This window comes from Giraffa tippelskirchi, chromosome 8, assembly GCF_054371585.1.
Source record: "Giraffa tippelskirchi isolate mGirTip1 chromosome 8, T2T-mGirTip1v1.2.pri, whole genome shotgun sequence".
In the NCBI taxonomy this organism is placed as follows: Eukaryota; Metazoa; Chordata; class Mammalia; order Artiodactyla; family Giraffidae; genus Giraffa; species Giraffa tippelskirchi.
In genome coordinates this window covers 161,282,328-161,301,855 of record NC_137282.1, presented here as the reverse complement: position 1 = coordinate 161,301,855, position 19,528 = coordinate 161,282,328, and the positions used below count along the sequence as shown (strand labels likewise).

General features: G+C 43.4%; 1 protein-coding gene across 3 annotated transcripts in view; it reads right to left on the bottom strand.

The window, feature by feature from the left end:
• F13A1 (coagulation factor XIII A chain) overlaps positions 1-19,528 on the bottom strand; it is a 147,508-nt gene that overhangs the window by 79,326 nt on the left and 48,654 nt on the right. For all 3 annotated transcript variants that reach the window (XM_081523708.1, XM_081523709.1, XM_081523707.1), the window contains 2 exons: positions 7,362-7,480; positions 4,782-4,889 (listed from right to left, as the gene is read on the bottom strand). In XM_081523708.1, the coding sequence (XP_081379834.1) occupies positions 4,782-4,889; positions 7,362-7,480 (227 nt within the window). The remainder of the gene's footprint in view (positions 1-4,781; positions 4,890-7,361; positions 7,481-19,528) is intronic.

Here is a 19,528-nt window from a genome sequence, read left to right as displayed (position 1 = left end):
CCACCCAGCGGGAAAGGCAGGCTGTTTTCCTTTCCCCCAGGGCCTTGCAGTTCTTGTCACGAGGCAGAGCAGACCTGCCCTGATCATCTGACCCAGGCTCAGATTCCATGTCAGGCTGTGCGTGGGTGCTAAGTTGCTTCAGTTGTTTCCGACTCTTTGCAAAGTTATGGACTGTATCCTGCCAGGCTCCTCTGTGCATGGGATTCTCTAGGCAAGAATACTGGAGTGGGTTGCCGTTTCCTTCTCCAGGGTCTCCTTCCTGACCCAGGGATCGAACCCAGGTCTCCTGCATTGCAGGCGGACTCTTTGCCATCTGAGCTGGCTTTAGGTTGGCCACGTCAGGTTACTTCTCAGGAATTCAGGGCCAAGGATGGAATGCTTTATTAGTACCCAGGAGCAAAGCAAGTTTTCGGATGGCACAAAACATTCTAAAATTTTCCTGGTGCATTTCCTGGCTATTGTCCTGGTGGGGACGGTCACATCAGATACGAGGTGGAAAGCAAACAGCCATCAAGCAAGATAATTTAAAGGAGGAAGTGTAACTTGGGGCAAGTTTCTTCTATTTTTCCCTAATCTCTTATAAAATTTTTTTCTCCCTTAAATCAATCTGCAGTGTAGCTTTGGTCAAATGCCCCACTCAGTAGTTAGGAAAGCCTAAATAAAAGTTCACTTACGTAAGGTTACAGATCTCAGGACCAATCCCCAGACGATGAGATCACAGGAATTTTAAACTTTCTTTCTCCTGGCTAAACCCAGTAGCCCAAGGCTGTCCAGATTGTCATAAACGTTTCCGATTTTCACATCAAAGTGGAGTAACAGCAACTCAAAGTAAGAACCAAATAAGATACTGAATGTATAGAGGGGGAAAAAATAGAAGAAAAAAGAAGACTGTTTTGAAGAAGAAAAGGACGTTCTTGCTGCCACTGGGAATAACAAATGTGATCTGAGGACAGAGACAGAATTCCATTTTAAAGATGAGCTGAGGCCTGCAGAAGTTGAGGGCTGGGCCAGGGTCACACAGGAAGTGGGAGGAAGGTCCAAACCGCGAGGCCTGATGTGACCTGGGCCAGGTGCTTCTCTTCAGCAGAGAAAGGAAGCGTGCAGGTTTTCAACAAGGTCAGAAGGCAGATCATCCATGCAGGCCGGAAGAGAGGGCCGCGTCCATCGCACAGGCAGGGAGACTGAGCCTCAGAGGGGCTTGGGGGGCATTTGGAAATATCGAAAGGCCTTCTTGGTTGTCACAACTGGTGAGGGAGGTGCTCCTGACATCTCTGGGGTAGAAGCAAGGGACGCTCCTAAACGTCCTCTGGTGTGTAGGACAGCCCCCACGACAAGGAACCACCAAAGGGAGACTTCCCTGGTAGCCCAGTGGCTAAGACTCCCAGCTCCCAATGCAGGGGGCCTGGGTTCGAACCCTGGTCAGGGAACTAGATCCCACATGTCGCAGCTAAAAGACCCAAAGTGCCACGACAAAGGTCAAAGATCCTGCGTGCCTCAGCTAAGACTTGGCACAGACAGATATTTTTAAAAAGAACCACCCAAGGTCATAAATACTAGGCAATAAGACTTTTATCTGGGCACTGTAAAGCCAGACTGACACTGTCATCATCATCATCATCAATAGAAAGACCGAAGAACCCGAGTTATTTATTATCTGTGCTTAGATTGCACTGAGCACGCATCTTGTTTCCGCAGATTCCTGGCTCATCTTCAGCACCGGGCTTGGCCGTGACCACAGGGAGCAAATCTGTCTCTGGGGCCCCAGTCATCTGTTCTTGTCTCCATTCCTGGTCTGCCCTGCTCAGGGGCCCAGCCAGCACCAGGCTGCTCATCCCACTCCTTCCTGGCAGTAGGTGATCCCAGGAAATTTCTGCCTGCCATCACTTTCATCTTGGCATAAACTGTGGTCAATGTCTTATCCCTCCCAGAGAGTTTGCATATCATGATGCATCTGGTGCCAAAATGTGTTTCCTATAAAAAGAACGTCCTGCCTCTTACCAGGCTGGGGAGAGGGTTGAGAAGTTTGAAAGTGACCACGCAGCTTCCTCTGTTCTTCCAGTGGACGGGACCAACTCCCTAGAAAACATCCACGGGCCCATCTGGTCGGACCCAGGGTTCTGGCTAAACTCAAGCAACTTCACAACACTTTCTTTCTGAGCTCCCTAAATACATCTTCTCGTATTTTAAGGCAAATCTTTGCTGAGAAATTTGAGGGGTTTTTGTTTTATTTATTTATATTTCTTTCGGTCTTTGCCTAACTTCCCTCAGCAATTTCATGATAGATTTCCAGGACTTGTGAACAGGAGAGGAGCTCCCTGAGAGGCCAGAAAACAATTGATTTCTTGGGAAAGTTTCATATTTTTTGTGGATTTTTAGAGGCTCAATGTTTTAATTTCTAAAATCACTATAACTGAATGGATTTTGGAGCTCTTCTAAGGATTAAAAGGAGATAATAGATGTAAAACGATTTTGAAAACTATCAAACATCCATTTTGTGGATGTAAACAATGGTGGTGGTGAAAAAAAGATACTGCCTAGAGTGGGGGGCGAGGCTCTCCCTTAACACCCAAGGCCTCCCCCTCCAGAGAGAAAACCAAACCAAACCTCCAAATAGATCCTGTCTAGTTCTGTATCTTGTAAGTGGGTTATAGATCTTCAAAATCAGAACTTCATAGGCTTTTTATGATTAGTAAAATTGCAAGGCAATTTGCATTAGGATAGATGTGCTTCATTCAAGACTCAGCTTTCACCTGGCCAGGTGCGACCATAGGAAGTATTGGGTTTGTTTTTTCCTGTTCACCTTTCTCTTGCTTTGCTTGTGTTAGGCAGTGATCTCTACAGTCGTAAAAATACACATGAAGTGTGAGTAAGCTGGGGCTGCTGAGCATGCCATTTCAGAGTGCTTAAGGAATTCACTTATATCCAACCTCTGCCAGTAACTGCTTCCTTTCTCACTGCAAAACTGTCATGGTAACTTCAAAGAAGAAGGAAAAGGGGTTCTTATCTGTGAATCAGGAAAAACAGTGACCAAAAGTCTCATGTATGTTGTTATAAACAGCTATTAAAAAGAAATTCCTAAATTCTTTATAATTCATTGTCTTTTCACTTGTATATTTTATGTCACAGACATAAACCAACGACAACAAAAAAAATGCTTTTAGATGTTCGTTTTTACCTTTCCTTCCTTTTTAAGTTTCACTTTTCTTAAATTTACCCATAGCCTAGTTGTTAATTTAACAATCTTTGTTCTTAAGTGCTAACCAGAAATTGCGTTTCCTATTATTCTCAGTCTAATATTTTTATAAAATTGATATTTGATTTTATTTCACTCAAATCAAACTCAAAGATAGCAGTCTTTCAGAGAGAGATTTTAAAAAATAAAGCTTGAGGAAATTGGGGGACTGCCCTGGTGGTTCAGTGGTTAAGATTTTGCCTTCCAGGGCAAGGGGTGTGGGTTCAGTCCCTGGTCGGGGAGTTAAGATCTCATGGCCACAAAACCAAAACATAAACCAGAGCAAAATAGTAACAAATTCAACAAAGACTTTAAAAATGGTCCATATAAAAAAAGTCTTTAAAGAAAAACTTAAGAAAACTGATAGCAAAAGAAGTATATTTTGCTCAGTTTTTGATTCAATGAAGTATCAGTAGCACCTAGCTAAATGCTTTTTCAGGAATGTTCTGTTTATATTTGGGCTTCCCAGGTGGCTCAGTGGGTACAGGAAACACAGCAGATGCAAGTTCGATCCTGGGTCGGGAAAATCCCCTGGAGGAGGGCATGGCAACCCACTCCAATATTCTTGCCTGGAGAATCCCATGGGCAGAGGAGCCTGACGGGCCATAGTCCACAGTATCACAAAGAGTTGGACATGACCGAAGCGACTGAGTACACCGGTACACACTGCTTGCATTTGATAGATCTGACTTGCTTTCATGCACCAAGGGCAGGGTCTGTGTGTCCCACGGGTCAGTACAGTCCAGGGCTGCCTAGGGCCTAGACAACACGTTTAATCCACTGCCTACACCGGACTCCCAGCCTCCTCGCTCATGAGAATTGTTTCTCCTCTCTCAGGAAGCGGTTCCAGTGCAGGGTCTGTGCAGTCTCAAAGGTGCTTCAGGATCTCCTGCCGAGACCAGCAAGGGAGGTAGAAAATGCCTAGATGTGGAGTCAGCAGACCTGGGGTCTATCTGAGGACTGAGGCTTTATCACTGACAAACTGTCAGCACACTGCTTTCTAACCTGTAAAACGGCGTGCATAATGCCAGCCCTTCCCCTTATCTCACGTGTTTACTCTGAAGAGTCAACACCCATTTCATAAACTATCAATATACAGTCCTATGGTGAGGTATCGTTGGAATAGAAAGGATTAGTCATTTATTTCTTCACGCTTAGCTGTGGGTGTGAATGTAGATAAATTATGCTTTACAGTGTTGTTTTTTTTTTTCCTGCTTCTTGGTGTTTGATCAATCGATTGATTGATCGATTGGTTATAGTTACTGACGTTTCGTCATGGTCCCTCTCACTCCCCAGACAAAGATGCTTAAGAATAAGCGATCTGTACTATCATGTCACCTATTAGCATTTGTCTGAAGCCAAAGCCACATACAGTACTGTGATAAGGATTTAGTTGCATGGCACATGACAAGTTTGGGGAATTACAGACTCTTCCAAGTAAAAGTTTATTAAGTGTAAGTCACCATTTCAACAGCTCTTAATGAACTGACACCCATATAGAGGCAAATGACATATCTAATTGATTTTAGTCATCAGTAGTTGTTCTTACCATGGCAGACCCAACACGGCTGACTTTGATGGGATTCCCTCTGCCAGAAAGGTCCATATTCGCTCTGTCCATCACATACAGGCAAGTGTCAAGGATGCTATCCTCAAACTATTTGGGGGAAAAAAATGAGAAACTACTTAATGTCCAATCTGCAAACAAGACATTCATTCTCTGCCAAAAAATAAAATGAAACCACAGCCTAATGTTTAGAAATGTGTATTTCCTGTATGGAAATCACTCATGATCTTTAGTGTGAAATATTTAAGGTGGAAGGAAAAAGACATCTTTTATTTTTCAGTAAAATGAATAAGATGGAGAGGCAATGGCACCCCACTCCAGTCCTCTTGCCTGGAAAATCCCATGGACGGAGGAGCCTGGTAGGCTGCAGTCCATGGGGTCGCTAAGAGTCGGACATGACTGAGCGACTTCACTTTCACTTTTCCCTTTCATGCATGGGAGAAGGAAATGGCAATCCACTCCAGTGTTCTTGCCTGGAAAATCCCAGGGACGAGGGAGCCTGGTGGGCTGCCGTCTATGGGGTCGCACAGAGTCGGACACGACTGAAGCGACTTAGCAGCAGCAGCAGCAAAACGAATAAGAACTTAAAAGCTAGAAATATAAATAGAACGACTGACGAGCTGCTGTGCTCAGGGATCATGCACCGGGACTTCCCTGGCAGTCCAGTGGGAAGACTCCATGCTTCCAGTGTAAAGGGCGCAAGTTCAACCCCTGTGAGAAACTAAGATCTCAAGTGCCAGGCCATGGGGCAAAAAAAAAGGGGGAAAAGCATCAAGAACTGGCTTGATGTTCTTTAGAAAATTGTAGGGTTAATTGTAGGGTTAATTCAGAGGATCTCTCCTATGTATTGGCTCCCGGGATATCAGGCAATGGGATGAACCATTTACAAAGTCAGGCCAGCGTCTCGAGACCTCAGAAGTAACATCAATGCTTGTGTGTCTCAGACATAAATGGCTTTCGGGTCCATCTCGGGAAGGTACTTCAGGTCTGCAGCACAGGCACCAGGAAGGGTAGGAGGCCTCACGCAGTGAATCTCTGCCTATGGTTTCCTCTCTTCTGAGACGAGATGAACTCCAGGGTCAAAGAGACGTCAGGCAGGTTTAGAGAAAGATTGTACTATCAAGTCTGGTAGTCGGTTCAATTTCCTTAGAAAGAACTAACTACACAGAACACCAGAATTTTCCAAGAAAGGAGCAAAGACAAAAATAGTTTTTAAAAATGGTAAAATTGGAAAATGATACCTATACTGCACCTCATTGTACAGGAAATTTCCCTGAATACAGAAACCTTGTATATTATCTACCCAAGTAGTTAGGACAGACATCACTCTCTTAATGGCTGATTACCATGTAATTCTCAATTAAAATCCAATTAAAATACCAACTCTGGGTGTATCCTAAACTGATGTGATGGCTGCAGGAATGGGTAATCACAGTACTTTCCAGGTACGTAAAGAACTCATTACTCTGGTTCCTATGAGGCAGCATCTTTCAGCTGTGTCTGTGGGGTGTGACAGCAGTCAACAGGAATGGTAAAGACATCATCAGAGAACTAGTTACACAGCCTCACTGCACACTACTGGCCTGGCTGGTTGATTGGGCTGAAATACCCAAATTAATGGACTCTGAATGTGGGCAGAGATAAGCGGCAAGTGTGCTCCAGGGCATCTATCCATGCTGGCTAAGGCGCCCCCATCATGCTTGGCATCCTTTCCCAGGCCTCCTTGCTACCCACCTGGATGAGCTTTTCTCCTTGTTAGCTCTCTCTCTCTGTTGTCACACTGAGGGCGTAAATAGAATCACATCTAAAGGTTAGGAATTAGAGACCCAAGGCAAGGACATCAGACAATAAGCGATGGTCACGGGTTGTATGTCACTCAGGAAGCGGAGGGCTTGGAACTGGGGACCCAGGCAAGGATCCCAAAACAGGGGGAGAACACATTGATCCTTAGCTCAGCAGGACGTCAGAAATGCAGGTGGGCAAAGCTGAACAGCGGGGGTGTGATTCTCAAGAGTTAGTTAGAATCAACCAGGATGGAGAGGCTGCTCAGGTGGCACTGGTGGCGTAGAACCAGTCTGCCAAAGCAGGAGACATAGGAGACACGGGTTTGATCCGTGGATCAGGAGAATCCCCTGGAGTAGCAAATGGCAGTTTAGTATTCTTGCCTGGAGGAGCCCGGTGGGCTACAGTCCATGGGATCACAAAGAGTAGGACGTGACTGAGCACAGCACAGCAACAGCAGAAAACCAGGTTGGGTACCCGAGTCTGAGCTCATGGAATTTCACTGTACCGAAGTGCCAAAGCATTTCTCACTGGAATGCCGTGCCAACCATACAGTCTCCGATCTCTGTAACTTTGTAATAACCAGAAATATGTGATTTCAGCTGATAAATTATGCAGGTGCCCTTCTAAGTTTGCACCCAGGCTGTCTTAAAGCCTCAGACCCTGAAAAGCAGGAAATTGTGCTTGTCCAATATTGGCACATAGCACCCTGCAGTGATACATGGGACTAAAAATATGAGTAAAGATGTCCTTGACAATGACAAATGTTAAGTGGCTCACCTGACCATAGCTCCAGCTCCTGCTCTTGATGTCATTGAATTCTCCATAAAAAATAACCCCGATGTCATTCAGAACATACTCTTCTCTTTCTTTTTCATTATCCAAGTACACAGCATCCTCTGCATTGGAATTTAAACATAATGACTATTAACCAAACTAGAAAGTTTCTGTATACTTGAAAGTTTATTTTGATCATAAATTGCAATTACTCAACCAAATGGGAAAAAGTCTTTTGTTTCACTAAAGGTAGCTCATTTCACAATATGTAATTTTAACAATGGTGAACAGTGGCCAAGATCAGTCTGTAAATGATGACATTTGTCATCAAAATGATGACAAGTTCTGGCTCTCTAAGTTGCAAGCAGCACAATTAAATTGATGAGTCTCATGAAACATTTTAGGATTCTGGCACATCAGTGGTTTCAGAATCAGAATTCTATAATGCAGATAAAAATCTGTAACACAGATCAAAAAATAATTTCTGAAGTATTAACATTAGAAGAATTAGATGATTTTATAACAAGTCTGGGGCATACTAGCAGGCTGGAGCGTCATGGGTCATGCCTGGTTTGTGGCGCATCAGGAAGAGGAGGGAGGCTGGACGTTGTCTCCTTTCAAGGAACAATCTGGGTGCATGTGTTGGTAAGAGTGTGTCTAATCGGCCTCTCTGATCATCTTCCTCCATTGCAAGGACTTTTCTTATCTTTTTTTAAAAAAAATTAGTTTATTGATTTGGGGCTGTGCTGGGTCTCCATTGCTATGCGGGCTTCTCTCTAGTTGTGGAGAGCAGGTGCTTCTCTCTAGATGTGATCGGAGGGCTTCTCAGTGCAGTGGCTTCTCTTGTCGCGGCTCCGGGGCTCTAGAGCACAGGCTCAATAGCTGTGGCTCCTGGCCTTAGTTGCTTAGCAGCAAGTGGATTCCTCCCAGATCAAGGATCGAACCCGTGTCTCCTGCATTGGCAGGTGGATTCTTTACCCCTGAGCCACCAGGAAGCCCACAAGGACTCTTCTTGCCTGTGGCTCTAATCTCAGGAAAACCTTGCTCCCCATCTGCCCACCGAGGAATCAGTCTGGTACTTATTCCCAGGTCAGGTATGAAAGCAGCAAAAGCATCTTTAACACACACAGGACCACACAGGTATAAGTCCTACCCAGGTCAGTGTGCAGCCTTGGCAATGGTCAGTTTCAGTTCTGACCGGGGACACGGCTCCTCATGTTTTCTGGCCCAGGTTGTCCTTGCCATCCTGCTACTCTCTCGGGGAGCTTTCCTTCCCATTTCCTGGTAAGGCTTTCACCATCCCTCTGGAGTTGTTGTTGTTCAGTTGCTCAGTCGTGTCTGACTCCCTCTGACCCATGGACCACAGCACGCCAGGCTTCCCTGTTCTCACTATCTCCTGGAGTTTGCTCAAACTCATGTTCATTCAGTTGGTGATGCCATCCAACCACCTCATCCTCTGTTGACCCCTTCACCTCCTGCCCTCAATCTTTCCTAGCATCAGGGTCTTTTCCAATGAGTCAGCTCTTTGCATCAGGTGGCCAAAGTATTGGAGCTTCAGCATCAGTCCTTCCAATGAATATTCAAGGTTGCTCATTAGAATCATTCGGGTAGATTAAAAACTGTAGATTCCTGAGTTGAACTCTAGATCAATTGGATCAGAATCTCTGGGAGTGGGAGTGAGATCCAGGCAGCAGGATTTTAAAAAATGAATTAATTAACTAATGAGTTAATTGTAAACTCTCCAGTGATTCTGATACGCAGCCACAGTTGAGAACAAATGTTCTAGCCCCCTGATGTTCACAGAATGGTGGAAAGACCAGCAGCGTCAGCACCACCTGGAACCTTGTGAGAAATGCAATTTCAGGCCCCAGCTCAGACCCAGTCAGAATCTGCATATTAACAAGGTCCCCAGGGATCTGTGTAAATATTAAAGTTTGCCCAGTGCTGCTCCATCCAACCAGCTTGGACTCCCATTCCGGGCCATATTATAGCTTTGATCAAATCTTCTGTAGATTTCATGGTCTGTTCTACACTCCAGCACTTTCGTGTAACTTCCTTTCTGTTCTTTGCCTCTTGGCTACCATTTGCCTGGTTTCATGCAACTGTCAATACACGCATGCACTGACACACACACACACATTTACGTATATACTACTGTCCAATAAACTACACACGTTTAAAATATGTAATTTCACAACCAAAATAATAAACATATGCATGCGTGCATGCTAAGTCGCTTCAGTTGTGTCTGATTCTTTGTGATCCAATGGACTGTAGCTGGCCAGGCTCCTCTGTCTATGGGATTTTCCAGGCAAGAATACTGGAGTGGGTTGCCATGCCCTTCTCCAGGGGATCTTCCCAATCCAGGGATTGAACCACTGTCTCTTATGTCTCCTTCATTGGCAGGCAAGTTCTTTACCACTAGCAGCACCTGGAAAGCCCAATAAACATATATGTCAACCCCCAAATTTCCTTGTTCCTCTTTGTAATTCCTCCCTCCCAATCCTGTCTCAGACCTTCCACCCCTACCAGGGAAACATTAATCTGCTTTTTGTCACTGTAAGTTATCAGTGTGCTTACTTCTTCTATTCATCTATTAAACGTCAGATCTTTCCTTTTTCTCTTTGTGACTCAGAGAAAGAAAAATTTACTGAATAAATGAATTTAATAAGGTCTTTCCTAGTGGTTCAGTGGTAAAGAATCCACCTGCGAATGCAGAAGACTTGGAGTCAATCCCTGAGCTGGGAAGATCCACTGGAGGAGGAAATGGCAACCTACTCTGGTATTCTTGCCTGGAAAATCCCATGGACAGAGGAGCCTGGAGGACTACAGTCCATGGGGTCGAAAAGAGATACAACTTAGTGACTATATGGCAGCAGTAAATTTAATAAGGAAAAGCATATTAAATAAGTCTTTAAACAGTGTAATTTATTCATTTATAGCATGCCAGGATAAATTAAAAGAACTTTCATCTTAAAATGCTATGGAGAATCTATTGTGTAAATGTAGATATTTTGTCAAATAACCTTTAAACTGTAAATTGACACGTGTTTGGTCAGGTTGTGTCAAGTTTAATTTGATTTTTTTCTCTTTTTTCATCTGAAAACTACTTTAGCAATAATTAATTCCATGATTACCACATTCTGCCATTAAAAGATGTTTGCTAGTACCCTAACACTGCAGAAATCTTAATGAGTATGAACTCATTCTATCCATCCTTGTCAATTAAGCTATTTCTTCCCTGACAAATAAACCCTTTGATACTTTCAGCCAGAAATAAGTATCAGAGCTATTTCTGAGTAGAGTTTGTATGAAATAAAAGATGTTTAGATTCGGTAATAACTTTTCCAAGCTGACCTCTCTTGAGCAAGATACACTTTCAGTGCTTTTGTTTTGTTAGACTACACTTTTCCTGAAATATTTTTGTTACACATTTTTTTTGTATTTTTGTCATTTGAAAAAGTTGTAGTGCAGCTGGTCTGCAATTAAGTCGCAAATTTAAAACTACTGTTGCCTTTGTGAATCAAAATATAGGTGATTTGTCCTGGTGTATTGTCATTCCATCTGCTACTGGACCTAGAATCCCATGGATCTTCCAGCTACCATTAATTTCTTCACTGCTCACAAATGAAGAATAGGAACTTCAGTGAATGCATCTGTTAATCATGTTGGGAGGTGAATCTCATTCCACCAGAATTATTTTCTAATTTTTCACTAATCTGATGATACAGATTGAGGACATATCACTCTGAAATTGGAGGATATTCCCATTGAAGGCTCCAAAGTGCCTTACTCAACTGAATTCCAGGTTACTACTCATAATTTTACTCACCCATTGGAGAATTTGATTCATTTAAATGTTGGGAGATAGCCATTTTAACTACTGTTGAATATCTCTGTTTTGGAAAGTTATAAAAAGAAAATAAGAAAAGAATATATATGAAGGGAGAGGCTGTTTATTTCTCCCATACTGTTGTGCTTTGCTCATATGACTGACAAATTAATTTTTGCATTCACTTCTTCCCTAGTGGCTCAGACATTAAAGAATCTGCCTGCTATGCAGGAGACCTGGGTTTGATTCCTGAGTTGGGAAGATCCCCTGGAGAAGAGAATGGCTCCCCACTCCAGTGTTCTTGCCTGGAGAATCCCTTGGACAGAGGAGCCTGGCGGGCTACAGCGTACGGGGTCACATAGAGTTAGACATGACTGAGCAACTAACACTATGATTTTTCACCAGCAAACATTATTATTAATAGATTTTCCTAATTCCACTGCCCTTGCAATACTTTGGAGTGTTTCATACAGAGCATACTATGATAATCAAAAACTAATTCCATTATAAGAAAATATCAAACAAAAGGATTATATTAAAAAAAGAAAAAACAGAGAGCATAAAAACTCATGGTGCATTTTCTCTTTAAAGAATCACATTTTTAAAATTCTGTCCACTGAAAAGAGCTAGAAAAAAACACCAATGTAATAGCAGCAAGTGCCCTGGAGCCTGATTATGATCTCTGAGTACCATTTCTCCTCCTCTCCCCTCCCCATTAAAAGGTATCTGGGCTCCTTAAGAAAAATGATTGGAGGTCTGGGTCAGGAAATGTACAAGGCTAGCCTGAAATGCTTCTTCCTACCAGAAAACAACAAGGCTGTTAAAGATTCTAGGATTCATGACAAAGAAATCAGAAATCAACTTAAAGAAACTCCCACCAGCCAAGAATGGGACAATTAAAATATCAAAAATAATAGTCACTGCAAAAGATTAAGACGCATGAAGTATTTTAATATTTATAGTTTCATGGTGATGTAAAAAATGTATTGGTCACCATTGTAGGGTACTACGAATCAACCCATTATTCTAAGAACTTAGAAATAAGGAAAGAGCCATGTATCTAGACTTACTTACATGAATACTACCTCAAGGCACCAAAATCATTGATGCTAATAAATGCAAAATGAGTGGGAGATGAGACTATCACCATTTTGCAATCCCTAATGAATTGATGGATCTAGGCTAAAATCATTTTTAAGAGACTAATGGGGAACTTCATAATGGATGGATGAAACTGATAACCCTGATCCCACTGGTAAATCTGAACATCACACAAAAATCGACAAGCAGACACTGAGTCTCCTGATAGGACGAATGCCCCAGGAAGCACTCAGCATCTGACTTAAGAAGCATATGCTTCTTCAGTGCTCTCTCTACATCTGCTCCAAAGAAAAAGGGAAATGATTCACTTATAGACGAATCTGATTGAGTCTCTAGTCGTGTCTGACTCTTTGCAACCCCATGGACTGTAGCCTGCCAGGCTCCTTTGTGCATGGAATGCTACAGGCCAGAATACTGGAGTAGGTAGTAGTTCCCTTCCCATCCCGACCCAGGGATCGAACCCAGGTCTCCCACATTGCAGGCGGATTCCTTACCTTCTGAGCCACCAGGGAAGCCTCTAAGTAGAACTAACAGCTTAATAGAAAATACAGGGGTTAGAGAAACATGATACCCATGCCAATATTTGCTATCTCTTGTCTTTTTGGTGATGGCCATTCCAACAGTTGTGAGAGAAGATCTCATTATGGTTTTAATTTGCATTTCTGTAATGACTGTGGTGCAGGTGGGTTAGTTGCTTAGTCGTGTCCTACTCTTTTTCGACCCCATGGACTGCAGCCCACCAGGCTCCTCTGTCCATGGGATTTTCGAAGCAAAAGAGTACTGCAGTGAGGTGCCATTGCCTTCTCCGGATATGCAGATGACACCACCCTTATGGCAGAAAGTGAAGAAGGACTAAAGAGCCTCTTGATGAAAGTGAAAGAGGAGAGTGAAAAAGTTGGCTTAAAGCTCAACATTCAGAAAACTAAGATCATGGCATCTAGTCCCACCACTTCATGGCAAATAGATGGGGAAACAGTGGAAACAGTGGCTGACTTTAGTTTTCTGTGCTCCAAAATCACTGCAGATGGTGATTGCAGCCATGAAATTAAAAGACGCTTACTCCTTGGAAGGAAAGTTATGACCAACCTAGACAGCATAATAAAAAGCAGAGACATTACTTTGCCAACAAAGGTCCATCTAGTCAAGGCTATGGTTTTTCCAGTGGTCATGTATGGATGTGAGAGTTGGACTATAAAGAAAGCTGAGTGCAGAAGAATTGATGCTTTTGAACTGTGGTATTGGAGGAGACTCTTGAGAGTCCCTTGGACTGCAAGGAGATCCAACCAGTCCATCCTAAAGGAGATCAGTCCTGGGTGTTCATTGGAAGGACTGATGTTGAAGCTGAAACTTCAATACTTTGGCCACCTGATGCGAAGAGCTGACTTGTTGGAAAAGATCCTGATGCTGGGAGAGATTAAGGGCAGGAGAAGAAGGGAAAGACAGAGGATGAGATGGTTGGATGGCATCACTGACTCAATGGACATGGGTTTGGGTGGACTCCAGGAGTTGGTGATGGACAGGGAGGCCTGGCGTGCTGCGGTTCATGGGGTCGCAAAGAGTCGGACAGGACTGAGCGACTGAACTGAACTGAACTGATGTGTATATTTTAAAGGACAATGTATTCAATTAATGGTCAATTAAATATAAAACTTGGCTTCCCTGGTGGCTCAGAGGGCAAAGTGTCTGCCTGCATTGCGGGAGACCTGGGTTCGATCCTTGGTTTGGGAAGATCCCCTGGAGAAGGAAATAGCAACCCACTCCAGTATTCTGGCCTGGAAAATCCCATGGATGGAGGAGCCTGGCAGGCTACAGTCCATGGGGTCGAAAAGAGTCGGTCATGACTGAGCGACTTCACTCACTCTCACAAAAATAAAACTATACAAAAATACATTAAATGAATGGAAGTGCACCAAAATGGTAACAGTGGTTTGTAGATCTCTGAGTTCTTTCTATGCTTTCATTAATTTTTGTGTCTGTAATAAGATTTTCATCATGAGGAAAAAAGTTATTTTTAAAAATCTGGTTGCATTTCCATGAAACTACTTATTTAAGAAGAGCTTAACAAGTTCAGCTTTTTTTTGCATTACTTTTTCTTCAAGAGCAATACGGTGTGCTCTTTTTATTATCAATGTCATTATCATCAATAGATATCTTTATACAATTATAACTCTTCTTTAAGTCTCCTTCTACTCCGTCCTTCCAGCACAGGCTGGATGAAGCGTTGTTCTGTAGTGTCCCATGGATGCTACGGTGACATGCGCCAACTACACAGAGTCTGTTCTGTGATTTCATTATTTCTGGAACAAGTGTGTGTCTAGTGTTTACTCCATGCCAGGAACTTTCTAATGTGGTGCAAAAACAAACTTATTAAAACTCATAGTGAGGACTTCCCTGGTGGCTCAGTGGTAAAGAATCCACCTGCTTAAGCAGGAGACTCGAGTTCAATCCCTGATCCAGGAAGATCCCACATGCCTTGGAGTAGCTAAGACTGTGCACCCCAATGGTGGAGCCTGTCCTCTAGAGCCCCGGAGCTGAAACGAGAGAAGCCACTCCATGAGAAGCCCGCATACCTCGAGGAGGAGTGACTCCCACTCTACACAGCTAGAGAAAAGCCTGAGCAGCAGCAAAGACCCAGCACAGCCAGATCAATAAACACATAAAATTGTTTTTGAAAAAACACCTCCCAATGTCTCTCAGAGGAACGCACTGCATTTTCCCCACTTTACAGATGAGGAAACTGAGGCAGAGAGAAGAAAAGTATCTTTCCCAAGGTCATAGTGAGTGCAGCTAAGAGGTCTGACTACTAAGCTGTCCCCTAAATAGACTATGATGCTGAGTCTGAGGGATCAAGTCACTGCCTCTGCAGACCCCGGCGTACTGCGTCTGAGAATGTGGCAAAAGAAACGCCACCTGCTAAAATGAGAGACGGGGATGGATGTCTGGAGCTCGGAGAGTGAGAGAAACGTCCAAGAGAATGAAGGATTTACTTTTGGGTTTTGGGTTATTATTGATGAGAAGTCATAAATTTAGGTGGCAAGTCATGAATAGGAAGGAGTTCTGTAGCCTGAGTGTAGCCCACCCCTTTCCTTCCAGCCGCTGAATTAAAACTCACCTCAAAACAGGCAGGCATAATCATGACTCCACAACAAGGCAGGGGAATCAAATGTGGAGCCTTGATTTTAATTTTAAATTTATTTATGATTTTAAAAGAAGATTGAATGTGGAAAGCAGAGCTTTCTTTCCCCTCTTTTTATTCAGATCTGTCACTTTAAAATATAGTTGGCCAAAGCTAGGATTAAAAAAAAAAATCTCATCACCATGGAAACTCGAAAAAACTCTCTGTGTTTGATAGGCTGACAGAAACAGGAAAACTCAATCATTTGCCTCTCGAGATGTTGTTGGTTTCAGGGGGTGTTGTTTTTGTTTGTTTTAAAAGATTTTTTTTATTAGTTTGAAAGGTATAGTGAGGTTTTCTAGATCCGATGATGGAGGTGGGAAGATATTGGTTCTGCACTTTAGTAAAATGAAGGATACTATTACTTTATTAAAAGGAAAAACAAGCTGACAGCAACTCACTGTTCTAGTCAACCAACAATCTCAACTGTGAGAAAGTAGAGTGTGTGTATGTGTGTGTGCGCATAAGTGTGGGGACTACACTTCCCAACTGTGTGAGAGCTGATGGGAGAACCCAGGTCTCGAGGGCTGTAGAGTTGGAATGGCAGCACCACAGACCTGCTGACAACCTCTTGATCCTTAGCGACCTCTGGCCAACAACCAGCACCAACAGTAAAACCCAAAGGAAACATGGCACCATTGCTGAGTGTGGGTTAACACCTCCCTGCGCTTTACCCGGAACAGACATTCGCAAGCCTTGTAAACAGCCACTCCTCCTGGGTGGCTACCAGCAGGCAAGGGGTAAACAAGAATGGCCTCATTGATTTTATAATTCCTCCAGTGGGAGGAGCAGGGCAGCTAAAAACAAAGAAAACTGTGAGCTGAGAACTGCTAGGACTCACTTCCAGGGCTGATTTCTGGCCCCCTTGGAAATTGCCACTGGCCTCCCCACCCAAAGAAAGTAACAATTTATAACAAACATGTAAAAATGAATGCTAAGCCTATTGATTTTAGTATCTGTATAACCTCCGAGGGCGAAAGAGGGCTATTCATCACCACCTGGGCTGAAAATTTCCTTTTGCTTATTTTCATGCGATTTTAAAGTTAAAGCAAGCCCCATTTCTAAGGTCGTTAAAGTCAAGCCTGGCAAAGGGATCAGAGAAAATTGTGGAGCTAGAATGCTCTCCTATATTTTATCTCCAAAGAGACTCTTGAACAGCTTAAGTCACAGTCTGGTTCTGTTTGAGATCCTTTAGAAGTGGTGGTGGTTTGACCTCTTCAAAAAGGTGAAATGTCTCACCTTTTTGGTAAAAGGAGAGATTTTGAGCGAGGAATTAGAAACAACTTTTGGGGCTTTCCCGATGGTACAGACAGTAAAGAATCTGCCTTCAATGCAGGAGACCCAGGTTCGATCCCTGGGTCGGAATGATCCCCTGGAGAAGGGAATGGCAATTCCCTTCCAGTATGCTCACCTGGGAAATGCCATGGACAGAGGAGCCTGGTGGGCTATAGTCCATGGGGTCGAAAAGGGTTGGATACGACTGAGTGACTAACACTTTTTACTCCCCTCCCCTTTATACAGAAACTGAGTGCCACTGAAGAAAGAGGTAAGACCTGCTGGGTATCATCAGTGCTTCAGGGAGTGACCCTCTCTGCGGAGCACATGTGACTCCAGATTGGTGTCATCATGATATGTTTTTCCATCTCAAGTACATCAGAAGGGATGGCGACCTCTGAGGCTGTGCTCTAGGCAGATGATTCCCACCTGTGGGAACTGGGAAACACTGGAGTATATTTACTGCTCAGATTGCTCAGTCGTGTCCGACTCAGCGACCCCATGGACTATAGCCTGCCAGGCTCCTTTGTCCATGGAATTTTCCAGGCAAGAATGCTGGAGTGGGTTGTCATTTTCTACTCCAGGGGATCTTCCCAACCCAGGGATTGAACTCAAGTCTCTTCGGTCTCCTGCAATGGCAGGAGGATTCTTTACCACTGTCCCACCTGGGCTCAAATCACTAAGTCGTGTCTGACTCTTTGTGACCCCAAGGACAATAGCCTGCCAGGCTCCTCTGTCCATGGGATTCTAGAGGCAAGGATACTGGAGTGGGTTGCCATGCCCTCCTCCAGAGGATCTTCCCGACCCAGGGATCAAACCCGCATCTCTTATGTCTCCTTCACTGGCAGGTGGGTTCTTTACCACTGAGACACCAGGAAAGCCCCTGGAGTATAGTAACTGCACTAACTGCAAAGTCCAGTATCTGCACTTTGTTTCTGGAAGGGTCCAGAGCCACTGTCTTCCTAAAATGATTTAATTCAACCTCCCTAGGGGCCTGCCTTTGTGCCTGTGAACTCTGGAATGAAACCAGCCCAGGAGACACCAATAAGCGATTTCTCAACTTTTGGGTCTATTCCCTGCGAAGACACTGCATCATATCACAGATCAGGCCAGCTTGGGAAGTTTAGTTGATTTGTGCTATATTTCCAGTTTTGCTGGTTAAGGACTTTTTAGTGTACTTAAATATCTTTAGAAGACAGACTATTATTCATGAAGCAATTCTACAAAGAAAAATGTCAGATATTCTTTACTTAGCACATATTCTCAAAGGGAGCCTGTGCCCTTGTTGGGATGTTTAAATTTTTTCTTTTTTGCAAATAAAACTTGTTTGATCTTTTAGCTATCAACTTGGTTCTATTTTTATTTATTTATTTTTAACAGTAGGACTTTCCAGCATTGATTAGAACATCATAGAAGTTTCCCAGCTGTCATCTACTTCCTGTTTCTCTTATTCCACAATACAGGGTACCAGTGGTTCTGGTTCTGAAAATAAAAGAGCCTGTTGTTGTTCAGTTGCTCAGTTGTGTGTGACTCTTTGAGACCCCATGGACTGCAGCACGCCAGGCTCCCCTGTCCTTCACCATCTCCCAGAGTTTGTTCAAACTCATGTGTCCGCTGAGTCAGTGATGCCACCCAACCATCTCATCCTCTGTCGCCCCCTTCTTCTCCTGCCCTCAATCTTTCCCCACATCAGGGAATCCATGTTTTAGCCCCAGCTTGTTTCCTGATTTTCTGGATGACCTTGAAAATTTTATGTAATACCACAGGGTCTGATTTTTCTTTTGAAATATGAAGCTAATAATCCCCTCCCTGCCTCTTGGAGTGGTGGTTATCAATTCAGTTCAGCAAACATTCACAAGCCCTACCTCTGTGCCACGTTAGACTGAACGAGAGGAGGATCCTGCTTTCTGAACACAGAATGCAGGAAGACTCCAGCTTTGAGCATCCTTTGAAGGTATGTAGGAGGAAGGGTGAAGAGGGAGGGGATATATGTATACTTATGGCTGATTCACCTTGATGTACAGCAGAAATTAACACAACATTGTAAAGTAATTATACTCCAATGATTAAAAAAAAAATGAACCACACAGCTAAGGAATTATAAATAACATGAATTGGCAGATGAATTCTGGAATAGATCGTCCAACCCTGCTTCTTCCAGAAACAGCTTCAGACCTTGAATCTGGGGTCATCTATGTGCCACTGAAAATAATGTCTATTATGAGCTCCCTGGGTTCCCTTCTGATTGATGTCACACCAAATAACGCTCACTTGCTGTAAGGATGAATGGGCCTCTGCTGATTCAGACACTTGCAAGAGAGATATATGCTATTTCATTAAATACAAGGACTGAATGCATAAGGGCTTCAAATTGTCACATAAGCTCTATTAAAACTTCTTTAAAATTCAGTTAGCCAAGTATCTGACTGCTATTGTATGCATGCACTATTCTAGGGGCTACAGAGGGTGCAAAGATACTCCTAACCCATTCCTCCCACCCCCAACTAGGCCAGTGCCCCTATTACATGTTCTTGTTCTGCCGTGACGCCTTTCCGTGCTTTTCAGTGCTGTAATTCATGTTTATTAGCAGCTCACTTGTGAAACCATCGCCAGATGCTCTTTGAGGACGAAGATTGTCTTTTTCACTAACATATTCCCACTGCCTACTTCAGCATTGATCCTTAATATGTGTGAATGAATAAATAATAGTGCTGTAGTACCCATGGGTAATTATGTTGTCATGAGCATTGTGGGAGATATACTATTACTATTTGTGGATTGATGAAT